General features: G+C 51.8%; 1 protein-coding gene across 1 annotated transcript in view; it reads left to right on the top strand.

Annotated features, from left to right (window-relative positions):
• ATF6 (activating transcription factor 6) overlaps positions 1-24,250 on the top strand; it is a 76,182-nt gene that overhangs the window by 2,127 nt on the left and 49,805 nt on the right. The window contains exons 2-10 of the mRNA XM_016129704.2: positions 1,517-1,593; positions 4,060-4,147; positions 5,819-5,919; positions 8,256-8,385; positions 9,226-9,429; positions 13,926-14,140; positions 20,658-20,843; positions 21,396-21,487; positions 23,690-23,821. Of these exons, the coding sequence (XP_015985190.2) occupies positions 1,517-1,593; positions 4,060-4,147; positions 5,819-5,919; positions 8,256-8,385; positions 9,226-9,429; positions 13,926-14,140; positions 20,658-20,843; positions 21,396-21,487; positions 23,690-23,821 (1,225 nt within the window). The remainder of the gene's footprint in view (positions 1-1,516; positions 1,594-4,059; positions 4,148-5,818; positions 5,920-8,255; positions 8,386-9,225; positions 9,430-13,925; positions 14,141-20,657; positions 20,844-21,395; positions 21,488-23,689; positions 23,822-24,250) is intronic.

Below are 24,250 nucleotides of genomic sequence, written 5' to 3'. Positions count from 1 at the left end.
TCGACAAGCGCGTGACATCATGTGCGTACCCTTGCGGCGTCATAATCATTTCACGCTCCTAATCCTTGCTCCACCCACCCATCCCTCCCTCCCTGGCAACCACGGATTTTTTCACTGGCTCCCTAGTTCCTAGTTTTGCCATTTCCAGAATGTCTTAAAGTTGGGAGGGAGGGGGAGAGCAGGTAGAGGGAGAAGGTGTGGGAAGGGCGGTGGGGGAGGAGAGGGACCAGAAAAGGGAGTGGGGATCTTTCTCTTCTCATAAGGCCACAGTCCTACCAGATTAGAACCCGGCCCTTGTGACCTCACTTAACCTGTCTAAACGACAGCCCTTTTTTTCCTTGACTATGATCCCACTTGCAAACACATTGCTTTCACTCATCTGGAAGGTTCCTTAGTCTTTTCCTGCCCTTTGTAAGCTTGACAGTCTTAGAGAATACAGGTCTCTTATTCTGTAAGGTGACCCTGAGGCTGTCCACTGCTCATGACCAGCCTCAGGCCGTGCTTCGTGGCAGGGACACCAGAGAAATGACGCTGTGCCCTTCCGTTTAGTGGAGGGTGGTGTTCAGTTCCGAGGTCTGAGCACAGTGTCGTCATCGCTACTGGGGTGTCACTGTTGCTAGGACCTTTCAGCGGAAGCTAGTCCTTTTCTGAGAATCATGGGACTAACCTTTCATTATTACCACACACGATTTTTTGCTTATGTTCTGTTTTGTTGGCAAAATGTTTCATCAGCTGAGTTAACGATAGGCGGGCGGGGTCGTTCCTGTGTGTGCGAAGTGAGGAAGTGGTGGCGGCAGGGGCGGGACGGCAGGGAGGGAGTGGAGTTCGAGCGGTGGACCCAGGTTTGGACAACTTCGCAGTTTCCGCAGTTCCGAAAATGGTGGGGAGGGTAGACACTTGACAGATTGCACGGAGAGCAGCCGCCTCTGGCCTTGTCAGCAACTTGACCTTCTCTTCAGAAAGTTTCAACCTAGTTTATCGAGGAATATTTTCTGTGTCCACAGACTTCTTGGCTTATAATGAAATCTCATTAGGGGGTTGGACTACATTGAACGGTTTGGATGAGAACGCCGCCAGTTGTCTCGGCAGAGAATGGGCTGTGCCCCTAGCTCACGGGGATGGCGGATGCGCGGAGCGTGGGCCGCCGCCCTGGCCTGCCGTCCCTGCCGGTTGGCCACACTGCTCTTCGTGCTGAGCCCAGAGGTAGCCTCACGACTGGCGCCAGTGCTGTCCCAGAAAGTCACTACCCGTTAGTCCAACACGACATGACATAAAATCTGATTTTTAATCTCTGGTGTAAGGATTTCGTTCACAAGATAAAAATTATGTGCAAAACCACAGATAAATCAGAAACCAGCTTCGAACCGGTTATCGTTCGCGCTGTGGGAGGTTACCAGCAGCAGTGGGAGGTTACCAGCGGCTGGCGAGAAGCCCTTGGCGAGCTGGTGCAGGGGTACGGAGCGTATTCTCTTTTCAGAAGTTTGACTTCATCTCTGTTCTTTCCTTTTGTCCAAAGATTCCACCCTGTTTGCTGAACTTGGCTATTTCGCAGACACCGATGACCTGCATTTGGATGCAGCAAATGAAACTTATGTAAGTACCAGAGGAGAAATACCGAATAATGTGATATTTCATTTTTACACTAATTATTGCAAGAAGGTTCTGGGATAACGGGTTTTGGCTAGTTATTTTTGAATAACAGCATTAAGTATGAAAAGGCCATTTTTTTAGTCAGTAAATTTAGGGTTGTGGAAGTGCATTGGTCTTGGCGCGGGAAGAGTCCACCTTTGTCTCGGGGTGCTGACTGGAAGGGTCACTTAACTGCCTGCTTCTTGGCTTTTAAGATGACTTTGCTGCATATGGGGGATGGTGTGTTAAGGGGTTTGTGTGAGTCGCAGAGCCAGCCAGAGTAGAACTGACCAACTTCCCTATGGTACTTCGGGTCCTCGAGAACATCTTCGCTTCTCTTTCCCTTTCCGATTGGTGCACGCCGTTCGTACGTAGCACGCCGGCCTGCGGGACTCTCGTTTGGACGAGGTGCTGCTGCAGTTGGGAAGCGATGCAGGGGAACAGTGTGGTTTCCACTGCGCATCAGGCACATCAGATGTTCCTGATTATGCTCTCATTAACCTGAGTGTGACTGCTTGCTCAGAGTAGGATTGCTTGCTCAGAGTTTCTCAGACATTTCTTAAAGAATCATTTAGCAGTTTTTTTTTACTATGAATCAATAGAAGAGAATAAAAACAATATATTTTTAAAGTGGTGTATGGGATGGGAATTTAGTGGCTTTTAATTCTTTTTGAGATAGTTTAGAATGTGGTCTGTTGATTAGATTGACTTTTAATATTGTCTGGTTGCCTAAGCAACTGATATTCTTTTACAACCTCTACAGCCTAAACCCATGAGGAAACAGTGGAGCACGTTCGAAAGATTCAGGGAGACGTGGTCCTGATTTTATAACATTCTGACCTTACGGCAGTCCTCCCATCCCGTCGCCTTTCTGCTATAAAGTGGAGGGGTGCAGCAGGCGGGCTCCGAGGGCCCCTTCTAAAGTCAGAGTCTCTTCCACGCAGTAGTTGGGTTTCCCAGCAGAAGTCGTTGTAGAGCCAACATATGTAAATACGGACATATTTTACTTGATGTAAACGGACCTGTTAAATTTCCAGCTTCATAAACCTTGTGCTGTAAAAGGTATTTGACTTTTTGGCCGAAGACTGAGTGGGAGTCCTAAGTGGGTCATGCCCTGCATCGTGCAAGGTGAAGGGCGTCGCTGGCCCCAGCAGGCCTCGGGGCTCGATTCGCTTCGGCTGCGGGAGCTGGGGGTCTGTTCGGTTGCCGGAAGCACAGGGCTGCTTAAGTTTTTGATGTGTGGATTCAAATAAGAGGAAAAAAGCGAAGGAGATTGATTTAAAAAGTGGTTCTTTCATGATCTAAGTGGTTTTTTTCATGCGAACTCCCACGGTTTTCTTTAACCCGTGCTGGCGTTTGCTCAGGGAAGGGCAGTGACCAGAAGACAGTTGCCCTTTCCTTCTGTTACGTGCTCGGTAAAAACAAACCGCACGACGGGCATTTCAAATTGATGTTATTCTAGAACGTATTACCAAGTGGTTGTTAACACGTAATAGATTAATCTTTGCTTTTTGCCTGGGTCTTCCTTCCCCCGTTGTTGCCGCTTTCTCGTCTGTCACCTTAAGTTAGTGTCAACCGCCTTTTGACATGGCGGTGCCGTTTATAGCTCGCTTACTTCTGTTCCTGTCCCCGTGAGCCCAGACACGTGGAAGAGTAGTGGCACTCTCTTGATCTCCTGCCCACACGAGGGCTCTGGACTCAGGCGTGGTTCTCTGTGTGTGTGTGTGTGTGTGCGCGCGCGTGTGTGGGGCATAAGACCGTCACCCAGATGGCTCGGAATGGGCTTCTATGTAAAAACTCATCTCAGTGAAAAGAAACGAAGAGTTCCTCTTTGTTTGAGAAACTGAATTTTATCTTGTAGGATTAAAAAATTTTAGAAATTTTATGTTAGAAATTTGAAAAGTATAGGACAGTAAAAAAAAAGATCACACTGACCCATCTTCGGGGTCGCTTCCTTCCAGTGTGACGCCGGTGCGTTCGCAGGTTCGGTTACAATCTCCGCGGTTCCTGCGTGTCTGCGAAACCCTGTGTTCTTTCTGTTGTCTGCGGGGGCGATGTGGTGAACGGGCCTTCGATTCAGCCTGTTCGCCTTAATGGCAGTGCAAGAGTTTACTGAGTTTCCCTTGTGACAAAGACATGTCTTTGGGACTCTCGTAATGTCTCGTGCCCATTGAAGAGAACGAGACCGAAGGAACCATGTGGGTGTGAACCCCTCCTGAGGACCCGCTGCGCTGCAGGTAGCCGTGTCGGTGCCCCCCAGGCCCTCGAGGCAGTGTCTCTGCATGAACCGATGGACTTGGAATGTTATTTGTCCTGCGTTGGGGAATAGCGATTATTTATGGCAGATCGAGTCTGACAGTTTGATAGTTTGATAGTTTGATTTCTGGATGTATATATTCTAATATTCTTTTGGTGATTTGAAACCTACAGGAAAATAATTTTGAAAATCTTGATTTCTATTTGGATTTGATGCCTTGGGAGACAGGCATTTGGGACGTCGACAACCAGCTCTGTACAGGTAATGGTCTATTTCATTGGTAAGAACTTTAAAATGACTCATTTTATTTTGTAGTTTGGTAATAGTCAAAATTAGGCGGAGTTATTGGGCTGTTTTGATGGGTTAAAAAGTTCCAGGGACTGCATAGGCCGCTGTGGTGTGGCAGAGCGTGCATGAGCTCCCCGCCAGAGCGGATTCAACGAATCTCAGACTGGTGTTTCAGTCACATGAAGGATTTGTATCAGAAATACTGTTTTTGAATTATGTATCATACCTCCATAAGAGAGTAACCTGAGAACCAGACAGAACATAGGGAGTCAAAGGGGAGAAGCTTGGGGTTCCCCGAACTCGGGGGGAGGGCCCCTGCGTGGTGTCGCGGTGGGTCTGGGTGTGCTGAACGAAGCTGGGACCTGCAGCAGACGTCGCTTCGGGGGTGAAGAGGCCCCTCCCTCTGCCCCGGCCTGCACAGCATCCTGCTGTCCCCCGTTGACGGGCCGCGGTGGAGGCCCGCGGGGCCTGTGTTCGTTTGCGCCGCTGACTGCAGGAGGTGGACGCAGAGCCGAGGCCGCGGGGAAGCAGCCAGCACGTCCCCACTAAGCCGCAGTCGTCCCCACCCCCGCACTCCTGTCCTGCTGCTGCCTCTCTCCCCTCACAGAGTGTGGGCTGCGCAAGGCCAGTGCTCTGGTCACTGCTGCTGTGCAGTGAACGACCCTAAGACTTTGTGGCTTCAAGCAGCCGCCACTGTATTACGCCCCCAGAGGCTGTGGGTCAGGAATTTGGACAGGGTGTACCGGGAAGGGCTCGTCCGTGCTCCATGGTGTCTAGACGTCTTCTGGGGAAGTGTGAAGGCTGGGGTGGCGTGGCACCTTAAGGGTTCTTCACTGCCGTGTCTGGTGCCTGGGCTGATGGCTGTGAGGACTGCTCACGGGGGACCTCCACTGGGCCTTTCCGCGTGGCTTGGCCGCTTCCGTGAGGCGTCCCCGGGCGGTCGGTCTGACTGCAGAGGCCCCAGCGGGCGCGCCCCAGCGCATGAGGGTCCACGTCGCGTCACTGCTGTCCACAAGTTTACTGAAGGGCATGAGCCCGCCGGGACTCAGGCGGCCGGGAGTAGACGCCCCTGCTAGTCGGGGAGGTGGCAGGAGCACATTCTGGACCATGAGGGACCACGGGACGTTTCGCAGCCAACTTTGGAAAAGACAGCCTGCCTGCCTCAGGGTCTCTCCCCCGACAATGGCTCAAAACATTATTATAAATAAGTTAACAGGTTCAAAGAGAGGGATGTTTTTGTGAGTTTTAATTGCATTGCCACAAATGCTTCCCTAAAAAATTCTTTCCTGTTCCTTATATTTTTTAAAAATTGTCCTTTGGGAATCCATGCTTTTTGGCATCTGGTACAATATTCAAAAGGTGCGAAAGGTCCGTAGAGTGGAAACGTGCGACCCCCTGCGCTTGCTCCTCGGGGAGAGGGGGTGCGCCCGAGGCACCCCGTGGCCGGTTTCTCACGGCCTCGCACGCGCACGTCATCGCCCCCAGCGACGCCGATTTCTGCACCGTGATGTTTCACTCGCTGCGTCGGTGACCCTGGCTGCCACACGACTGAGTCGTGAGAGGCGGCTTTACCTTCCTTCTCGCTCCATCCCGAGTTCGTATCGTCCAGTGGGAACGTCCGCGCTCTGTGTTTTTCGGTTACAGAGATAAAGGCAGAACCTCAGCCCCCGTCCCCCGCCGCCTCCAGTTGCTCCGTCTCGTCGCCTCAGTCCGTGGACTCGTGTTCTTCCACGCAGCATGTTCCCGTAAGTAGCCCGCCTTTCATGGCGGCTTCGGCCACGAAGCCCTCTGGACAGGGCGAGCACGGGGCACGGAGGGCGGCCGCTGCGCGTGCTGTCGCCGGGTCCCGAGTCTCGGGGACAAGCGTCGGTCTCCGGCTTGCCCTCGTCGCTGTCTTCCTGCCGTCAGCGTTGTTGGTCACTTGTTCCATCGCCCTTTGCCGGCATCCAGGGCTTGTCGTGTGTGGCTTACTGCCTTTCGTCCCAGCCACCCCCCTCCTCCCTGCAGAATGCGTGTTTTTTGAGGACATGGAGACTAAGTGGTCACCACTCCTTCGGTGTCCGGGGTGGTCTCCCTCCCCCAGCAGGGCCCGGAACTGCCTTTTGAATGGCTAGGACTTTTACAAAGGTCTGGCGGCTCCTTAAAAATGATTCTGTTCTTCATCCAGGTAGAGGCTCCGAGTCCCGGACAAGGGAGCACCAAAGGACTTAGGTATTTTTTGGAACGAGGATAGGGAAAATAGGAATTGTACTGGTCATTTTCACCTCAATTTTAAAAACATTTTATTACATATTAGGAATATTAGTCCTTAGTTTGTGAAATAAGTTAAAAGTATTTTTTCTCCAGTTTGTCATTTGTCTTGAAGCTTTATTTCTGGCGTTTATTTTCTCCAGGCATGCTTTTTTTTTATGTAACCAAATATCGATCTTTTATTGCTTTTTCTTTGGTCCCTCACAGGAGGGTTTTCACCACTCAGAGGTTATGTTTTTATTCTTGTTTTCTTGCTTACCTTAATATTTTGTTTGGAATAGTCTCAAACGTACAGAAATGTTACAAGTACATGACAAAGAACTTTTTTCCCCTGAACGTTTGTGAGGTTGCCAGCCTGACTCCCTGTCACCCCCAAGTGCTTTAACATCGCCTTCCTACAAACAGGATGTGTCTTATATAACCACAATGCAACTTCCGAAATCAGAAAGTAAACATTGATACGTTACCATCATCTAATTGGCCATTTCCATTTAGATGGTGCAGGTCGTCCCAAAGGTGCTCTCCCGCCCAGCAGAAGGACGTGGAGTCGCACACCGTGTGCTCCTGGCTCGTCCCTTTAGTCCCCGTCAGTCGGATCAGTTCATTCTTCCTCGCCTTCCGTGCCCTTGTCCTTCCTAGAGATCAGAGACTAGCCGTTCTGCACAATGTCCCTCGATCGGGCTTGCCCGACGTTTCCGCAGGAGCAGAGTCAGGTGTTCTGTCCGTGGCAGGGGTCACAGGGGTGACGCTGTCTGTCTGTCTGTCTTCCGCTGCCGCACCATGGCCACTTGTCCGGTCACTGCGGGCGTTCGCTCTGTCCACGTGACCGCGGCCCTGTCTGCCGAGCCCTCCCACCATGAGGCCGCCCTTTCTCCCTTTGCCATAATAAGTGTTTTGTGGGCAGGCACCTTAAAACTATGTAAAAGTGTCCTGTTTCTCATCAAACTTTATTATTTTCTTTTTATCACTTTGGACTCACGGTCCGATTTTATGACAGGTAGTTATCACCAATTCTGTGTCTTTCAACCTAATGCTCTGTTTTTTATCGTAAGATATTTAGTTATTGTTCAAATTTGTTTTTTATATTTTCTGGGGTTTTTGACCGAAAGGGGACCTATGTCATACTGAGAGTGAATAAGTATCCTCTTAAGTTTTCTTTTAATAATCTTGTAGATTATTTCGAATTTGATATGATGTAGATATTATGCTTATTTCGTTATTATGTATAACATTATTTTCTCTCAGAAAAGAAATGTCACTTTTACGTTAACTTTCTTGATTCTAAGAAAATGAGACAGATCCACTGACTATTAAAATATTATGGAAAATATTAATATTATTTTTATACATCTCTGTATTATCATTTCACTCATAAATAGAAGGAAATGGCCCTGCTCCTTTCGGTCTCTGCCCTTTGAAAACTTTCGGGCAGTGTTAGTAAATAGAAAGGGGTAAAAATAGTGAGGATTATTTGCTTTCGAGACTGAACAGGAGATTGTGGGGAAAGGATATTGGCATTTTAACTGTAGTCTTATACTGTACTAAATGTTTGTACAAGGAGCCAAGTAAAATGTGACATTTGCAGAGGTAACGCAGAACCAGATAGCGTTTCGCATACACCCGCCTTCTGAGTTCTTCCTCGGAGGTGACGGGTCGCGATGGTTAGTCGCCGTGTCTCAGTACTTTGTATGCAGCGTTCCCGGTACACCCCACCTTGGCCCGAGGGTGTCTGAGTGTTTCTCTGTCTACGCGTGGACCTTGCCTCTCTTTCTAAGTGATTTTTTGCTCAAGGGTCATATTCATCTGCTGAATTTGTGCTATTTTGCTGCAGGAGGAGTTGGATTTGTCTTCTGCCCCTCAGATGTCCCCCCTTTCCTTATACGGCGAGAGCGCTAATGGGCCCTCCTCAGCAGAGCCACCCAAGGAAAGCAAGCCTGTCACTGGTCCCAGGAGCAAAACCGGTATTACTCCGTCTCCTAACTGCTGTCACTTCTGTCTTAGACCGAGCTTAGGTTCCTTCCTCAAAGGAAGTGTCGGATTAAGTCAGTAGGCTGGCCTCTTGTTTTCAGAGTAGTGGGCCTGGTTCGTTTGTTATGGATGACCCACCTGGAGAGAAGGACACTTGACATTGGACCTGGGCCCCGTCACCTTCGGGGCGGAAGGCAACATGGCAGTCCAAGATCCTAAACGTGAGGGCCATTTGGCTGTCACGTTTGCTAGCTCACTCATCTCCAGGCTTTCCCCGGTGGGTTCGGCTGTCCTCCCCTGCTTCTTGTCCCTCCTCCCCAAGCTGCAGCTCGGCCAGCTGTAAGAGAGGTGAGCCCTGGGGGCGTCACGTGCCGCTCGGCGACTGCTGCTAGCGGTGCCGTCTTGCTTTAGTACGGACGGTTCAGAACAGTGTTTGACAGTTGCTAAGAGAGTAAATTTTGAAAGTTCTCAACACAGAGAAAATAATGTTGTAACTGTGGATGTTGACAGATGCTAACTAATCGTGGTGATCATTTTGTGATGCCAACATCAAATAATTACCTCGTGTACCTGAAACGAATATAATATTATGTATCATTCATGCCTCCATAAAAGAAGGGAGTCCTCAGGTCGTGGACTTTTCTCCAGCCCCTTAAGGTACAGAGTAGCTGCGCTTAACTCCAGTGAAGGGCGGTCGCTCAGAGGTCAGGATAACCTCCAGAGAACCTACTTCAGAGGTCCAGGTGCAGAGAAGGTTCATCATAGAATCTGTTTTTTAATATTTGTTTAATTGCCTTCCGGTTGACTTGTGGTTTGTTTGTTTGTTTTTCCAGAAAATGGACTGACTCTGAAGAAAAAACTTCAGATGAATTCAAAACCTTCAATTCAGCCCAAGCCGTTACTGCTTCCAGCAGCACCCAAGACTCAGCAAAGCGCCAGCGTTCCTGCGAAAGCCATCATCATCCAGGCCCTGCCCACTCTGGTGCCGCTGGCAAAGCAGCACCCCGTCGCCAGCATACACCCTGCACCTGCCAGAGGTACCCGAGTGGGGTGAAGGCCGCGTGTGTGCAGTTGGGCCACTAGGGCTTATGCCCTGTGATTGTTTCAGTTCAGGTCATCGGCCTCAATTCCTGCTGTCGTCAGGGGTCGTCCTTGGTCTAGGGAGATGCAGAGATGCCAGCGTGTGGTCCCTGTCGCAGCAGGAGAGCTGGCCCCCCAGGTCCTCCTCTTCTACTTTTAACGAGGAGGACACCTGTCTGCAAGGCTCGTGGTTTTACACAGCCACTTGTAACGAAGGAGAAACTTATCTGGGAATCTTTTTTGGTGCCATTTTATTCTGAGATTTTTGTGTCTGAACTGTTTTGCTTTTAAGGAGAGGTCAGTATTTAACATGGTTCGTTTCAGGTCTAGTAGGTGTGTTTTGGCAGTGGAATCAGGCCGTTCACCTTGGAGGAGGCAGCACGGTTCAGTAAACAACCTGGAATTGGCGTGAGGAGGGGCCGTGAACTCTGGGGCTTGCGTAGAACATGCGTGTTTCCACGTTTTGTCCACCAGATGGCGTCACATACTTGATTCTACCAGAAGTCGAGGCCAGTATTGAAAGAAATTCAAGGTTGAAGATTTAGTACTGTTCGGATTTAGGACTTGGAGGGCGTCCAGCAGTTTAGTCATCACCGTGCTTGGACTGACACGTGTCCACACGAGCGGGGGGAGACGCGTGCGGCCGCCCCCCTGGGGGCCGAGCTCGCCAGTCGCGCCGGGCCCTGCAGGCGGGTGTCAGCTGTCGTCGAGCGCCCGTGTCGCGTTTGCTTGCGTGGCTGTGTTTCCAGCCATGGCCTCTTAGCTCGTTTCTTTGGATCGGTGTGCACAGCAAGGGTGCCGCCGCCGAGGGTGCGCTCCTAGCAGACCGCGGGGGGTCTCAGCGTTGGGGGCCTGCTACAGCAGGAGGACGGACTGCTCTTTTCATTTCAGAAACCCGAATCTCGCTCTGCTGGGAACGTCGCTGCTTTCCCAGGGTCCGCGGGGAGCACTTATTGTGGGCGGCGCTTGTCGGTTCTTCTGGTACCATCTGGAGAGATGGTATTGTCGTAACGTACAGTTTGAGTGAGACTCAGGAGGGAGGAAGAAGGAAAATGCAGGAGAGGCTTTTTCCCGTTAAGCGACGTAGGTTTCAGTAGTAATATTCTACCTTTAGGGAAGAGGAAGTCGTTGGAGGATCGCATGGACGTCTCCGTTCTGGACCGTGAGGCCCGCTGTGGTTTGGGTCCCGTTAAGTTTTCTGACTTGACGGCGTCGCCCCCGTCTGTAAACCCCCCTTGTAGCCCCGCCCATCTGGCCGCCGTCCCCGATTCTCTCGTCTTTCCTGGTTTCTCGGCTCATACTGTTCTCTGCCTGGAACAGCTTCCGCCTGTTTGCGCACCTCCGTCCTGTACACCCACCGGGACCGGACGAGCCTGCGGGGGCGGGTGTGACAGCCCGAGGGTCACGGAAGCGGGTGGCGGGTAGGGACCGGCGATGCTGGGTGTGGGTGTGTCGTGCGGGGTGGGGGCAGAGGATGGGGCCCTGTCACGGGCCTTTTGGGGAGAAGATAGCGCAGATCACTGAATGGGGCACAGAGGTGCAGTGGCTTGCCCAGGTCCTTCCGCTGGTGACAGGCGGAGTCAGGACTGAGCCCAGGCGGTGTGGCTCAGTCGGTGCCAGTCACAGTGTTGTACAGCCTCTAGACGAGGCTGGGACGAGGTCCCGCTCTCAGGCTTTCTGTCCCATCGTGGAGTTAGCAGCTGCGCAACGGGAACTGCCAGCACCGATGAAGCCGTCGTCGTCCACGCAGCGCCCCGTGGCAGCTGTCACCGGAAGGGTAGTAATAAGGTGGCGAATCATGGCAGTGGCTGACGTTTAAGGTTCTGCTTTGTACCGGACACTGCCCTGAGGACCGAAGTGTGTGACCTTGACCCTCACATCTCCTCCGTGAGGTGGGTGCCGTCTTTAACTCCGTTTATAGAGGAGAAAATTAAGACAAACCACGCCCCAGAGACACGCAGCCGCGCGAGGCGTTCGGTAACCGTCCCGTCCCTGGTTCGAAGCGTCGAGAGTAGTTGGAGGGAGGAACGGTCACAGAGTGAGTCCTGCTCGGTCAGCGGCGTGCAGTGTGCTCTCGTCTGGCCACGACCAGTCGAGGGGGCTTCGTGTGACGGCCGCGAGGACCCGGGGCGACTTCGCCGTTCCCACGTTGGGGCAGCAGTGACTGCTCAGGGCCCAGAGGGTCAGTGCAGGTCAGTGCCCAGAAGCCACCGTGAGATTTTTTAGGCCTTTTTTTGAACACAGTAATTGAAATTTTGTTGTTTCTTCCCATTCTGCCTTGAGCCCAGATGGGCCTGTTTCAGAGGGTCCCTGATTTAGGTGCCAGATCGTTTGATGGTAGCCAGGCGCTCTGCGGGGTGGGCGCGCCGTGCCCCAGGAGGGGAGGCGCAGCAGGACCCCAGCTCACTGGCCTCCGACTGGCCGGGGGCCGCCCCCTGCCCTCCCGGGAGGCAGTTCTCTGCAAGGGGGTGGCGATGGCCCCACAGCAGATGGTGCTCACTTGCTTATTTTTCCAAATTAGTTTTAAGAAGTATGACAAACCCCTCTGCCTGTGTCACCCGCCAATGCTGTGAGCCTGTGACTAGGGCTAGAAGGAGGACTGTGACTTTGAAATGACTTAATTCGTGTTTACCATGTCCCGCAGTCTGTGGAATAGTCCCAAATTCGTTGAACAGTGTTTAGGTTCTTGGGGCCTTTCTGTGGTCATTTTTTATGCTCAGAACATGTGGAACGCTGCTTCTGATATTCGTCTTTTGAAAGTGTCGGTTTCGGCCAGTGCTTCTCAACCGTGGACTTGACCCTGAGGTGTGGGAGGTGGGAACAGCAGCCAGGGGTCTGCGAGCCTGTCCGCGGCAGCATCCGCTGTGGACCGAGTCGCTGACTTCCACGTGTGTCTGCGGTGGTCTTCAAATGGGGCTGCGCTTCTGATCAATACACTGCAACCTCATTGAGAGTCATTACCGACTTCTTAATGGCTTCTCCTCTTCATGTGCCTTCTCAGTCCAGAAAAACGGAAGGACGGCCGTGACCGTCGTGGGCGCCGTGGTTGGTGTCCGCCGCGGAGGAGCGACGCTGGCCTCAGGGGCGGGGCTCTCGGTTTGAGTTTCCGGTTGTGATGAGTCTCTTTCTCCATAGTTACCGGATCGACTGTGATTTCTAAGTTATTAAAAACCCTGACACTTGGTCATATGCTGTTTATTTCACTTGTTAATGATTTTGACTTGCGTATTTGGCCCAAGCATATTTATATCAGCTTATGAGTCATTTCCTCATTTATATGTTTCTATTTCATAAAAAGTTATTTTAAGGGAAAATGAGAAGATGAAATATTTAGTGACCATTTACACCCAAGTGAATTGCACATATTGCAAATTTATGAAATTGTTTTTAGGTCTTTCTTACTAATTTATCTGAGACAAATGCTATTAATTAAATTCTATTTTTAGTATGCTTTTTGAGGCTATCAAAAATATACTTTGATTTTACAGAAGTGATTTTTTAAGCTAAAACAGGCGTTCTTAATAGGTATTCTGAAACATTGTTTTGATTTTTAGTTTTCCTTGATCTTTTGAAATACAGAGCTGAGTTTTCCATGGGTCACATTATCCTGTCTGAAAGTATAATAGTTTTTTCCTAAAGACAAATTATAAATATATATGAAATTTTAGTTTCCGTTACTGCAATACTTCCAGTTGCTAGATGGGCCCCAGCCCCTGTGGCTGTGAGCTGAGGCGCTCAGCTCCTCAGAGTCGGCCAGACCTGAAGGGAAACGTGTAGCAGGCAAGTAACGCTTGAGTAGACCCGTGTTAGGAGCTAAACGAGTCTTCTGTAGGGTGCTGATACTGATTCTCATCAGATTACCATGATTTACACCATGGTAAGTGTGAAGATTAAGATTTGTAGGCCATTTTTGGGGAAGGGAGTTGGTGCTATCTGCATATTAATTTATATCGCCAGTTTGTTTCTTGTGCTTGTGAGCTGAGAATTCAGCTCAAGTGGTTTTTAACATGTTTGATATTTGTAGCCTCTTGTTCACTCACTGAGTTAATGAGTTTCTGTTCATATATTTTTGGTATTGTATATATTTCTAAATTCTGTTAATTCGAAATATTTGAATTCACTATTAAAGGTTTGCTAGTTATAATGTGAAAAATCCTTTTATCCCTAATAAATTTCAGAAATTAATACTTAGAGAAATCTACTTAATACTTAGCAAATTTGGCATGTGAATAGCTGAGGAAAAATATATGGAAATATACTGGTAACGATAACGTCAAAGGGAAGGAAGTTAGTTGGTTTCACTGAAAACAGCGAAGCCGTCGCGAGCGCGCTGCTGCCGAGTGTGTTTTAATCGGTGGTTTGGAACCCTCGGTGCGAGGTCACCGGTGCCTGTGTCTGCAGGGCGCCGTCAGTGGCCGAGCCCTCTGACCCCTCTCGTCTGTCTCCACCGCAGGTCCGACCGTGCTGCTGTCTCAGCCCGCCGTGGTCCAGCTCCAGGCGCCGGGGGTGCTGCCCTGTCCGCAGCCGGTGCTTGCTGTCGCGGCCGGACAGCTCCCTAATCACACGGTGAACGTGGTCCCGGCCCCGGCGGCCAGCAGCGCGGTGACTGGAAAGCTGGCCATGACCAGACCTGCCCTGCAGAGCGCCGTGCGGAGCGCGGGCACAGATGTGAGTACTTAGTGCTTCCTAATGTCCGATTTAAAAAAGGAAGACAAGAACAAAACACACTCTTGTCGTCGTCGCTGCGTTTTCGTTTTGGGAAGTTCGTTACTAGTGTGTCACGGTGCTGACATGGCGTATCCAACCTTGGGTGGAAGACGAGGGTAAGGTCTTCTGTGGCAGGGTCCCCATGGCTGGGGGCGTGGCGTCCGGGGGGGTCCGAGGGGAAGGGCGCCCGTCCGGTCCTCACCCCGCCCCCGCCACGCTGCCCGCGGGGTTCCGTGGTGTTTCCTGCCCCAGGTGTTTTGGGCAGCCCCTCAACGAGGGAGTCTGCACACTGCTCTTCAGTCAGCGTTTGTAGTTAGCGTCTCTGGGTTTACTGCGTAATGACTCACTCCCCTTAGGAATTCTCTTCTCATGATTATTCGGTACCTTCCCATCTCTGTGTACCTTCAAGTTTTCTAGCACGTTGTGGGTTTTTTTTTTTTTTTTTGTAATTTATAAATCACAGCAAATTTCGTAAGATCTACCACCCTCTAAAACTGGTTATAAAGCTTGCCAGCTAGCTAGTTCTTGCTTTCGTTAAAAGTGATACGAGATACCTCGTGTTGCGTGTTAAGTAGTATTCGGACATCATGGGCCTAAAGTTTAATGAAAGTCAAATGATCAGTCTAACAGTGGATTCTCTAAAATTGTGATTGGGAAAGCAAATCCTCTGACTTCTTTAAAATATAAGTCGACGTTACTGATCGTCAGTGCTGCCACTCTGCCTTCCTTAGGTGCAGAAAAGTCCTTTTAAAATCCTGTGATCTATTCATGGCGGTTTAGCAGACTAATGACTGATCTGTGGGTTTATTAACGACACGTCAGGAGCCCACGTAGCAGTGGAGTTGCCCCCCCTGCTGCGTAAGCTCGGCGAGGCGGCCGGCGTCCTCAGTGTCGAGAAGGCCTGTCATCTGCCGGAGGAGAGCAGCCACGCTGCACGATTCCCGTTGTCTCTGCCGGAAACGGGAACGGCCTGCGCCAAGGCTGCGCGGGGCATGAGTGTGGCCGGGGAGCGGCCCCGGGTGGCGCGGAGTCGGGCTCGGCTGCGGTGTTGGTTTATCTTGAGGACTGGAAACGGCGGGCGCGGTGCTGGGCGCACAGGCAGAGGTCCACGAGGCAGCGCAGCGCCGGGCTGTGCTCTGCAGGGCTCTGTCGGGAGGTGATGCGCGCCAGGCGGGGAGCGAGCCGGCGGAACGCTGCCAGCCACTCCGACGGCTGCCTCACCTCCCTCTCCTCTTGGTGTTTGGGAGAATTTCTATAGTAAGTACGTGAACGACAGTAGCAAAATTCTAAAAATATTCCGTGATATTTTTAATTAAAAAGTTGTACAATCAACAAATAAAGAATATGCTTTTTCACAGGAGACCGAGAAGTTAAGAGAATTTAAGAATGAGAAGAGGATTTTAAAGAAAGATCCCTTAAAATTTCCTTTTAATACTTTTTAAATTATGAATCTGAATGTTTCTCCTGCAATACTCCCAAATAGAACAAGCGATGAGAAATATTAAAAGTTGTTGTTATATAATCTTAGGACTTTTAAAATATTTATTGTGAAGGTTGAACATGAAAAACGTAATGAGTAATCAGAACTTTTAAAAGCTATAATCGACAAGTCCATCGCACTTGTTGAGAAATATCAACAGTCTTCGTACACTTGCAGAATTGTGGCGTCTGATTGTGGGACAGTCCAGAGGGATTTAGCTGGGGTGGGGAGGTCATCTAGAAGCCTGGCCCAGGTAGGGGAGTGGTTTCGGTAAACTGAGGAAGAGAAGGCTGCGAGTGGGGGTCATCGTGTGGAAAGCAGGCCAATCGCTCTGGGCGATTCCATGGGACTGGTCCAGAACAGTGCAGGTCAGTTGTCGCTGAAAGGCCCCTTCCAGTCCTGTGTCTTTGGTGTGGTCATTGTATTTAAAAACCAGAGGAGGCCTCTGTTTCATCGCATACGCCGTCAACCTGTTTTGTAATCTCAACGTTTCCATGAACGCTGTCCATTAGCCCGGCGTCCTTTTTAAGTTCTTGGAGCGGAAGGCCACGCCCGTTCCGCCCTTGCACTCGGTGCAGGTGTTGTAAGCGTGGTGAGTGACAACTTGCCGACGGGGCCTCAGCACTGAGGACCTGGGGACGTGTGAGACGAAGCACATGCCCAGCAAGTGTCGTCTCTTTTTTAAAGCAGTGTTTACTGCCGAGCATTCTTACTGCTTTTCAAAATGCAGGGCTGACAGCGTTACAAAAGGAAGGTCGGAGCGCCGTGTGTCCGGTGCGGCGGCCCGAAGACCCCCCGAGCGATTGTCCCGTCGGCCTGCGCCGAGGGTTCTGTGCCGGCGCGTCAGAGCGAGCCAGGCCTTCTCAGCGGGAGTTTCTGGTCGAGGTTTGGTCTTACTGTGTATTTCGAGTGCAGGCCCAGCAGCCGGTCCCGTCAGCGGGCCACGCGACTCCGGAGCCCACAGTCTGTTCTAGAAGCAGCTGCAGAAGGCTTCGACTCGGCGTGGCCGGCGCAGGCGCGGGGTCACCCTCAGTAGCCAGCGTGCCTGTCAGACTCGACACGTTCGAATTGGTGGAAGTTCCTGATTCAAAATGGCCCAAAAGAAAAAAAAAATACATTATGTGCTTTTTGTGCTTTTAAACAAAACGTGTGGTGAAAAAGTTGTAATTCAGCCAATAAAAAAAAGGGAACGGCAAAGTTGCGTCAGTCTCGTGGCTTTGCAGTGCTGACCGGCCGCTTTCGTCCCCCCTTCCCTCTGCTGCTTGGCGGGTCGCGCCCCCTGGAGGCCGCGGCTGCGCGTGGCGCTTTCGGCGTGCCGCCTCCCCCCCGCGAGGTGCGCTAGGCGCCGCACGTTCTCACGGAACAGTTCGCCTGGTGCACGCCATCACCACTCTCCCTGCCTGTGGCTGTCAGGTCTGTTCTGTTTAAGCCTTGGAAACCTCACCCAAGTTTTCACGAAACACGGTTTGTTTTTGGCTCTGGTCCGGATGGAAGAAGTGAACACCGCCTGTCATTTCAGCGGAGTTCTCTTCTGCGCCGTCTTGGCGAGCGGCCGTCACGGCAGAGCACCCCGACCTGTCGTTTGGGGGAGGGTGACTGTGGCCAGGCCTCAGACCCAGGCCTGGCCAACCAGCAGTCTGAGTGTGCTGTGCGCCCCGCTGCCCCCTGCCCGTCCGGACCTCACGAAGCTCGCAAACCACCACCGCCCTGGTCTCGAGGTCACGGAGTTCCGTTGTTTTGGTTATTGGGTCAAGGTGGAGCAAAACCTCTTCGTGGAAATCAGGTGGGAACAATGGCAAGATGACCAGGAAGGGGGTCAGAACTAGACTTGGCCTCCCGTGAGAGCCTGACTTGGGGGCGCAGGCCTGGCTGACGGGGGGCCCCGGGACCCCTCGCAGCCTGTCCACCCCATACAGCATCCTCTGAACTGTTCTTACCTCGTGCCTCTTCTGAGTCTTCACTTAGTGACCCGACCCCTTCCACCCCAGGCCCCTGCCCTTTGGGAGTCTGCGCTGGGTCACTAGAGCCACCGTGGAAAGCTGGGTGCCGGGGGTCTGCTCCCACAGCCTGCAGGTGTTGGGCGTGGTGCGCAGGGGCCTCCCCGCGCACGCCGGCCGGGCACTCCGCACTGCTCCTGGAGACAGTGCTGCGCGGGCCGCGGAGGTGGCGGCCGTGGCCCTGCTGGGCTCTGCCTGCCCCCCAAGGGCTACTTCTCGTTGATTCATCCTCTGCCGCGCGTGAGAGTGGCAGTCCCGGGGCTTCCGAATGGGACCCGTGGATGGGTCTCGGTCCCACAGACACGCTCTCTTCCTTGCACCCATTTTGTCGTGTGACTGTCACACTTTGTGCGTGTGTTCGGCTGGGGGGAGAGTCCACAGCCTCCTGTGTGGTCTTTTTTTGTTGTTGCCTTGATGGCTTCATTGAGATGAAATTCCCATGCCATAGAGTTCACTCTTTTAAAGTGTACGCTGTAGTGTTTCTTAGCATGTTCACAGAACTCTGCTACCATCACTTGCTGAATTCTAGAACATTTCATGAGCCTGAAAGGAAGCTCCAGTCCCCTCAGCAGCCATGCCTCACGCCCTCCCTGAGCCGCTGGCCGCCACCTGTCTGCCTCCCGCTCCTGCGCGGCTGCCCGTCCTGGACGGTCCGTGGGTGTGGGGTCGTGTGCCGGGAGGCCTTTGGTGTATTCACGCGGCGCGATGGTTTCCAAGGGCCATTCGTGTTGTAAAATGGGTCAGTACCTCGTCCTTTTTATGGCCGAATAACATCCCATTGTTTGGATATGCCCCATTTTAGATTCTCCATTCATTAGTTAATGGGCATTGGGATGATTTCCTCTTTTTGGACATTGTGAAAAATGCTGATTTGAACTTTCATGTACAAGTTTTAGTAGTTTTTTAAAAACCGTTTTTAACATATAAAGAGTATTTACAAATCAGTGAGAAAAATGTGAGTTAACCCAACAACCAAATGGATTAAATACCGTGTGAACAGATCATTCGCAAAGGAGAATGGCAAATTTTTCCAATGACGACATCAGTGGCTACGTATTCTTGAAGGGTATGCTCTTCGAAAGATTACTACTTTGCAAGTGTGCGAAAGAATGTTAATGGCTAACAGAGGAGAACTTTTGGTTGGTTGAAGCTGGTTAAACGATGGTGCTCGACGGTTGAGAGTGTTCTTCATGGGGTGTTTTCGGCGGCTCTCATCCCCTCGACCGTGAGTCCTGAAGGGGAGTACCTTCGTGTCTTCTCACAACTCCTGAGTGTCGCGTGTGCCCTGCAGCCGTGCACGTGTGTGTGTGTTCAGTCTGAACACCGTAAGTCTTTGCCTAGGAAATACAGAGTAATTTAAATGTTCTGTAACCAGATAGCTGAAGATAGCTTGCTGAGACGTAAAGTCGGAACTCTGTGGTTGGTGATTCCAGTGGGTTTCATTTATTTTTACTGCTTTTATCTTTTGTATTTATTGGTAGTTATAAGTATGTATTTTCAGAACTATTATATTTTATCTTTTTCCTTGGGAAGGAATGATTACCTGGCCACAGGTGGTCTTCATTCTTTGATGTGAAGTATGTGCACTGACAGCCTTTGAAACGTTAATGCTGCAGAACACACAGGTGCTTTCATTGTTTATGGAAATCCCTAGTCCTTGTTTGAAATCTGTTAAACGGCGTGTGCCGTCTGTGAGCCTCCCGGATTCCGCAGGCGGATCGGCCTTTGCGGCAAGGCTGCCTTTTATCTCATTTTCGTGCAAACCCCCCGCCTGGGAACCTTCTCTTTACGTGTTCGTTCAGTGCGCTGAGTGTGTCAGCACTCCAGCGTCGAGCGTGGATTCTGGGCGCGGGCGTTCTCACCGCGAAGGTTACGAGGGGTGGCGGGACCCGGCACAGAGGGGCGCTGTCCACAGAGGGGTTTGGTGTTGGTGAGCGACAGTCCCTGCACACACATCTGCCTGTGTGTGTGCGTGTGTGTGTGTGAGAGAGAGTGTGTGTGTGTGAGAGAGTGTGTGTGTGTGAGAGTGTGTGTGTGTGTGAGAGAGAGTGTGTGTGAGAGAGAGTGTGTGTGTGTGAGAGAGAGTGTGTGTGTGTGTGTGCGTGCACGCGCGCCATTATCAAAGAGTGGGGTAACTAGTTACTCCACAGGGAAACTTCATAGGTGAATGGCTATAAAAAAAAAAGGTACAAAAAGGGAAAAACAGCCTTTTCTGACACCGTCTGTAATGTTCCTTTCCCTGTGGACTCCGTTAAAAGCCGAGACACCACTTGGTAAGCCTTGCTATTCCTGTTTCTGAGAAATCTAGTATGGGGTGGAAATCCTGTTGTTAATATTGAAATAAATCAATATTAAATTGTTTGATTTTATTTACCGGTCTCATTATGAGCTATCGAACACTGCACAGTAAAATGTTTACTTTTTAAAGTCCGTTACAAAACATATAGTCAGTAACTCAGGTATTTCTGTACTGACAATAATCAATTTAATATTATTTTGTACTTTTTATAGACTTCATTTTGCTACTGCTCCCTTTCCCTTCCAAAAATAGACTAATGCTGTAACAAATAGTTTCCGTAACTTAGTTTAGGAGACGCGACAAAAGTCATTTTGCCCAGTGAGTTTTGATGACAGTAGATGGCGTGGGTGGTAAGGTTTTGGTGTGGACTCTGGGTGCGCATGGCTGGGCTCAGGTTCTGACGTGCAGACGGGCGTGCGCACACGCATGTGGGCGCGCAGGGCACTTTCCAGGGGCGCTTTCAGGGGGCAGCGCGGAAGGTCAGCACTCAGCCTCAGGGAAGGCCGGAAGGAGCTTGACGTTCAGGTGGTAGAAGGCCTTGTTCGATCGTTTGATTTTAGCCGACTTAGTTTGGTCTTTTTAAAAACTTGTTTTAAGACAACCAGTGACCCGTTTTGAATAATTTCCGTAGAAGCGATTGTGCCAGGTGGTGCGGTCTGGCCCGCCCGGCTCTGACGTCCGCGCGTTCCGACGCTTCCCCAGGTGGCGGTGCTGCGGAGACAGCAGCGGATGATCAAGAACCGGGAGTCGGCGTGCCAGTCGCGCCGGAAGAAGAAGGAGTACCTGCTGGGGCTGGAGGCGCGGCTGCGCGCCGCCCTGTCGGAGAACGAGCGGCTGCGGCGGGAGAACGGGTCGCTCAAGCGGCAGCTGGACGAGGTGGTGTCGGAGGTGAGGCTGCGGGGCAGCGGGCCCCGGGTCGCGGCGTCCCGTTCCTCGGAGGGGTCGTGCCCTGGTGCCGGGGACAGCCCTCGGTCCGCCTGCTCCCTCTCTGCCCGCTGACCTCAGCGCCGCCGGCCGCCCTCGTCCCCGCAGCGGCCGCTGTTCGAGCCTTTTGTCGGGTCGTGGTGCTGCTCCCAGGAGCCCCGCCATGCCGCCCCGAGCCGGGCGGTGCCTCTGCCTCTGGGCGGGGCTTCTCCGGTCCCTCTGTCTGCCCTGAGCACGTGGGGACAGTCCGCTGTGCTATGGATCCTATGATTAAGAGACAGGGAGACAGACTACAGAAGCGGCTTAGCGTTTCTGGGAGGTCCATAAGAATGTAAGCCTGTCGTGTTCTCTCCTTCGGGCGGGGACGCCCCCACAGCGGGCGGCTGCTGTGTCTGCTCTCCTTTCTCCCCTCTGTCTGCCGGGCGAGGGCGCGTGGACGTCCCGCCGCAGAGTTCTGAGAGGCCCCGCGCGGCGGGCGTGCGCAGTGACTGCTTCTCCCTCGGCCGCTGCCTTTAGAACCACAGGCTGAAGGTTCCCAGTCCCAAGCGGAGAGCCATCTGCGTGATGATCCTGCTGGCGCTGGTCGTCCTGAACTATGGACCCTTGAGGTGAGTGTGCACATGTTCTCATCCTGATGCGAAACATTCAAGTTCTTGTCTTTATTTTAGCTCTCGTCACGAGCTAGAGAAAAACAGATTTGCTTTGCTTTTCTCAGCGATGAGACAGGAGAACAGAGATGGGGTTCCTTCTTGACCTTCACCTGGGTCTGGCAGAAAGTCCATGTTTTTTCCTGAGGGAAGCTTGAGTTTTCAAACAGGTCATTGGCAAAGCAGGAAAATGAACCGGGGTCAAGGGCCTTGACGTCAGACGCGCGAGTTCAGGTCCTCGCCGCTGCACTTAGTGACTTCGTCGTCTCAGGCTTGCAGCCCACTGCGTCGGTGCCTTTTCCCGTGGGCGTCGTAGCCGCGCTGCTGCCACCTGCCTCGCGCCGCGGCCGGGGGCGTCGGTGCTGACAGGCGCGTGGGCGGCTGGACCAGCGAGCCTCGCCCGCTGCAGGAGGTCTGGAACCCCAGCGTCGGGCAGCGTCCTGGCTGATTCCGCTGCAGGTCTGCACCAGCCGCAGCTCGAGAAGCGCTGCTGTGGGGGCGGATCGTGGAGTACCAGCCTCCGCAGGGGTCTCAGACGTCACTTCTCACGCCTACTCGCCATGGCGCGTGCGGCACGAACATGTGGCCCCCGGGACGGTGGAGTCAGAGAGTAATGAGATGGGGGCCAGGCCTTCGAGGGTCTCGCGGCCCTCGGGAGGGGGACCTGTGCAAGGATGGCTGCAGGGCCATGGGCGAGTGTCTGAAGACCAGGGCGGGCGAAGTCCTAGGGCAGGGCGGGCTCGCCACGTCAGGTCCTCAGGGAGAAGGGCCACAGCATACCGATAGATGGTCAGACGTTTTTGTCGAAGGACCTAGTGTAAGGGAAGCCCCCACAGAGGACGCGGAATCTCGTGATCACAGTTTGCCGTGTGGGAAGTAAGGGAAGGCATGCCAAGGACAGGGAGCAGCGTGTTCAAAGGCACGGCTGTGGCCTGACGCTTTCAGAAGAAAGTGGAGAATTCGGTGTATCTTGTACCCATGGGAGTGTACGTGAGGAACGCACAGCCAGGGCTGTGGGCGGGGCTGTGAGTGCCGTGCGCACCCCGGACTCGGGTTCCTCCGCAGGACAGAGAGAGGACGGGATCGAGGAGGAATGAGTGGCAGGGTCTGCACGGCTGTCACTCCCACTGCCCGCAGCACTTTCCCCGAGACCCTCCTGCCAGGCGTCAGCTCCCAAGCCACCTCGGTGAGGCCCTCCCAGGCCACCACCCTCTCGAGAAACTTGCAAGTGTTAATAATTCTGAACTAAGCTGATTTGTAAATCATCCGTAAGCCACACAAACGGCCACTTTGGGTCGTCCCCTCCCCGGTATTCGGAGACAGAATTCTACCCTCCAGAGGGCTCGGCTTCTGGGACCACAGGCCTACCTGGCCTCTCCTCACCTCGCATTCTTCCTCCCCTTCTCCCCTCTGAGGACCAGGTCTTCCTTCTTCTGTGCTTCCCTAGGGAGGGTCCCTTTGTGTTGAAGTTCAAGGTTAACAACCAGGTAGATTACGCATGTGAGATTACAAAGTGTTCACACACAGAACATGTTACCGGTAAGCCCAGTCTATGAGTTGGAAGTGTTAAGTAACTATCGCAGTGTTTGTTACATACCTGCGTGTGTGTTTCTGTGTGTGTGAGTCTGTGGGTGTGTGTCTGTCCCAAATACTCTCATCAAGAGGACATACATTGATGACCGGAGGTATTGAGGAGAGTGGAGAGAAAGAAGTAAATAGGAAATTCTTACAAAAATAGCAGTATTTTTTAAATAATTTTTTCTTAGCTTTATTTGATAACCTGTTTCCTGGGACTGTGAAAGGCTGATGAATTTGGCTGTTGACAAAGAGAGTAATTTCTTTTTCATTGGAAGTGTTTCTTCATTGGAAATAGAAGTTTGCAGCAACTAGGAGAATCTCTTTTTTCAGTTATTTGAGTTTAAAGTTTGTTTATACGTGTGCGGTACTTATTTCTACTTCATACACATATGCAACAGAGCTTTCAAAGGGTAGAATGATGACTTTGTTTAAATAGTTTATAAATAAGGTACTTTATACTTACAAAATTTATTTTCAAGATCGTCTTTATGCCTGGACCGACAGGAACTCGGGTTTGCTTCAGAGACACGTATAGCACGTGTGACATGTTATTTCTCTGATTGTTTTGCATTTAAAAATTTTCAGCCTGTTGGAACAGGATCCCAGCAGAACGAACCCCAGCGCGAGCCCAGCGCGGCAGAGGCGGCGTCTCCTGGGATTTTCCGCTCCAGAGGCGCAGGACACGCCGGACGGCGTCATCCAGCAAAACGGCTACAGGTAGAGGGCGCGTCTGCTCGGCCGAGGCGGCGAGGCCGAGACGGTTCCGCGGCGCGCCGTGCGCCTGAGCCGTTCGGTCTCCGTTTCAGTTAGCGGAGCAGACAGGTTCTTGAGGCTGTCGACGAATTTTACTGTTAAGATCAGTTCTAAGAACGAATTTCCTTTCTGAAGTCTTTACTAGTTTTAGAATTCTCGTAGAGGTGCAATCTTAAAGTCTCAGGCTGTGTGCGCTAATGCACATCTTGAAACACACAGTGCATACACATTGAAGTAGGTGCCAGTCCGTTAATTTGATGTTCTCACCTTTGTCATTATATATCCTGAATAAGAGATACCAAAAGCGTGTGTGACACAGTTGAAAGCACCACACACGGGTGGGTGTTGAACTGAATGTTAGGCGATTCGTTTGTGCTCTGCCAGGACATTTGT

Source organism: Rousettus aegyptiacus, unplaced genomic scaffold, assembly GCF_014176215.1.
Source record: "Rousettus aegyptiacus isolate mRouAeg1 unplaced genomic scaffold, mRouAeg1.p scaffold_m13_p_17, whole genome shotgun sequence".
Classification (NCBI taxonomy): domain Eukaryota; kingdom Metazoa; phylum Chordata; class Mammalia; order Chiroptera; family Pteropodidae; genus Rousettus; species Rousettus aegyptiacus.
Note: the sequence above shows the minus strand (reverse complement) of the source record. Positions and strands in the feature narration are given on the sequence as shown.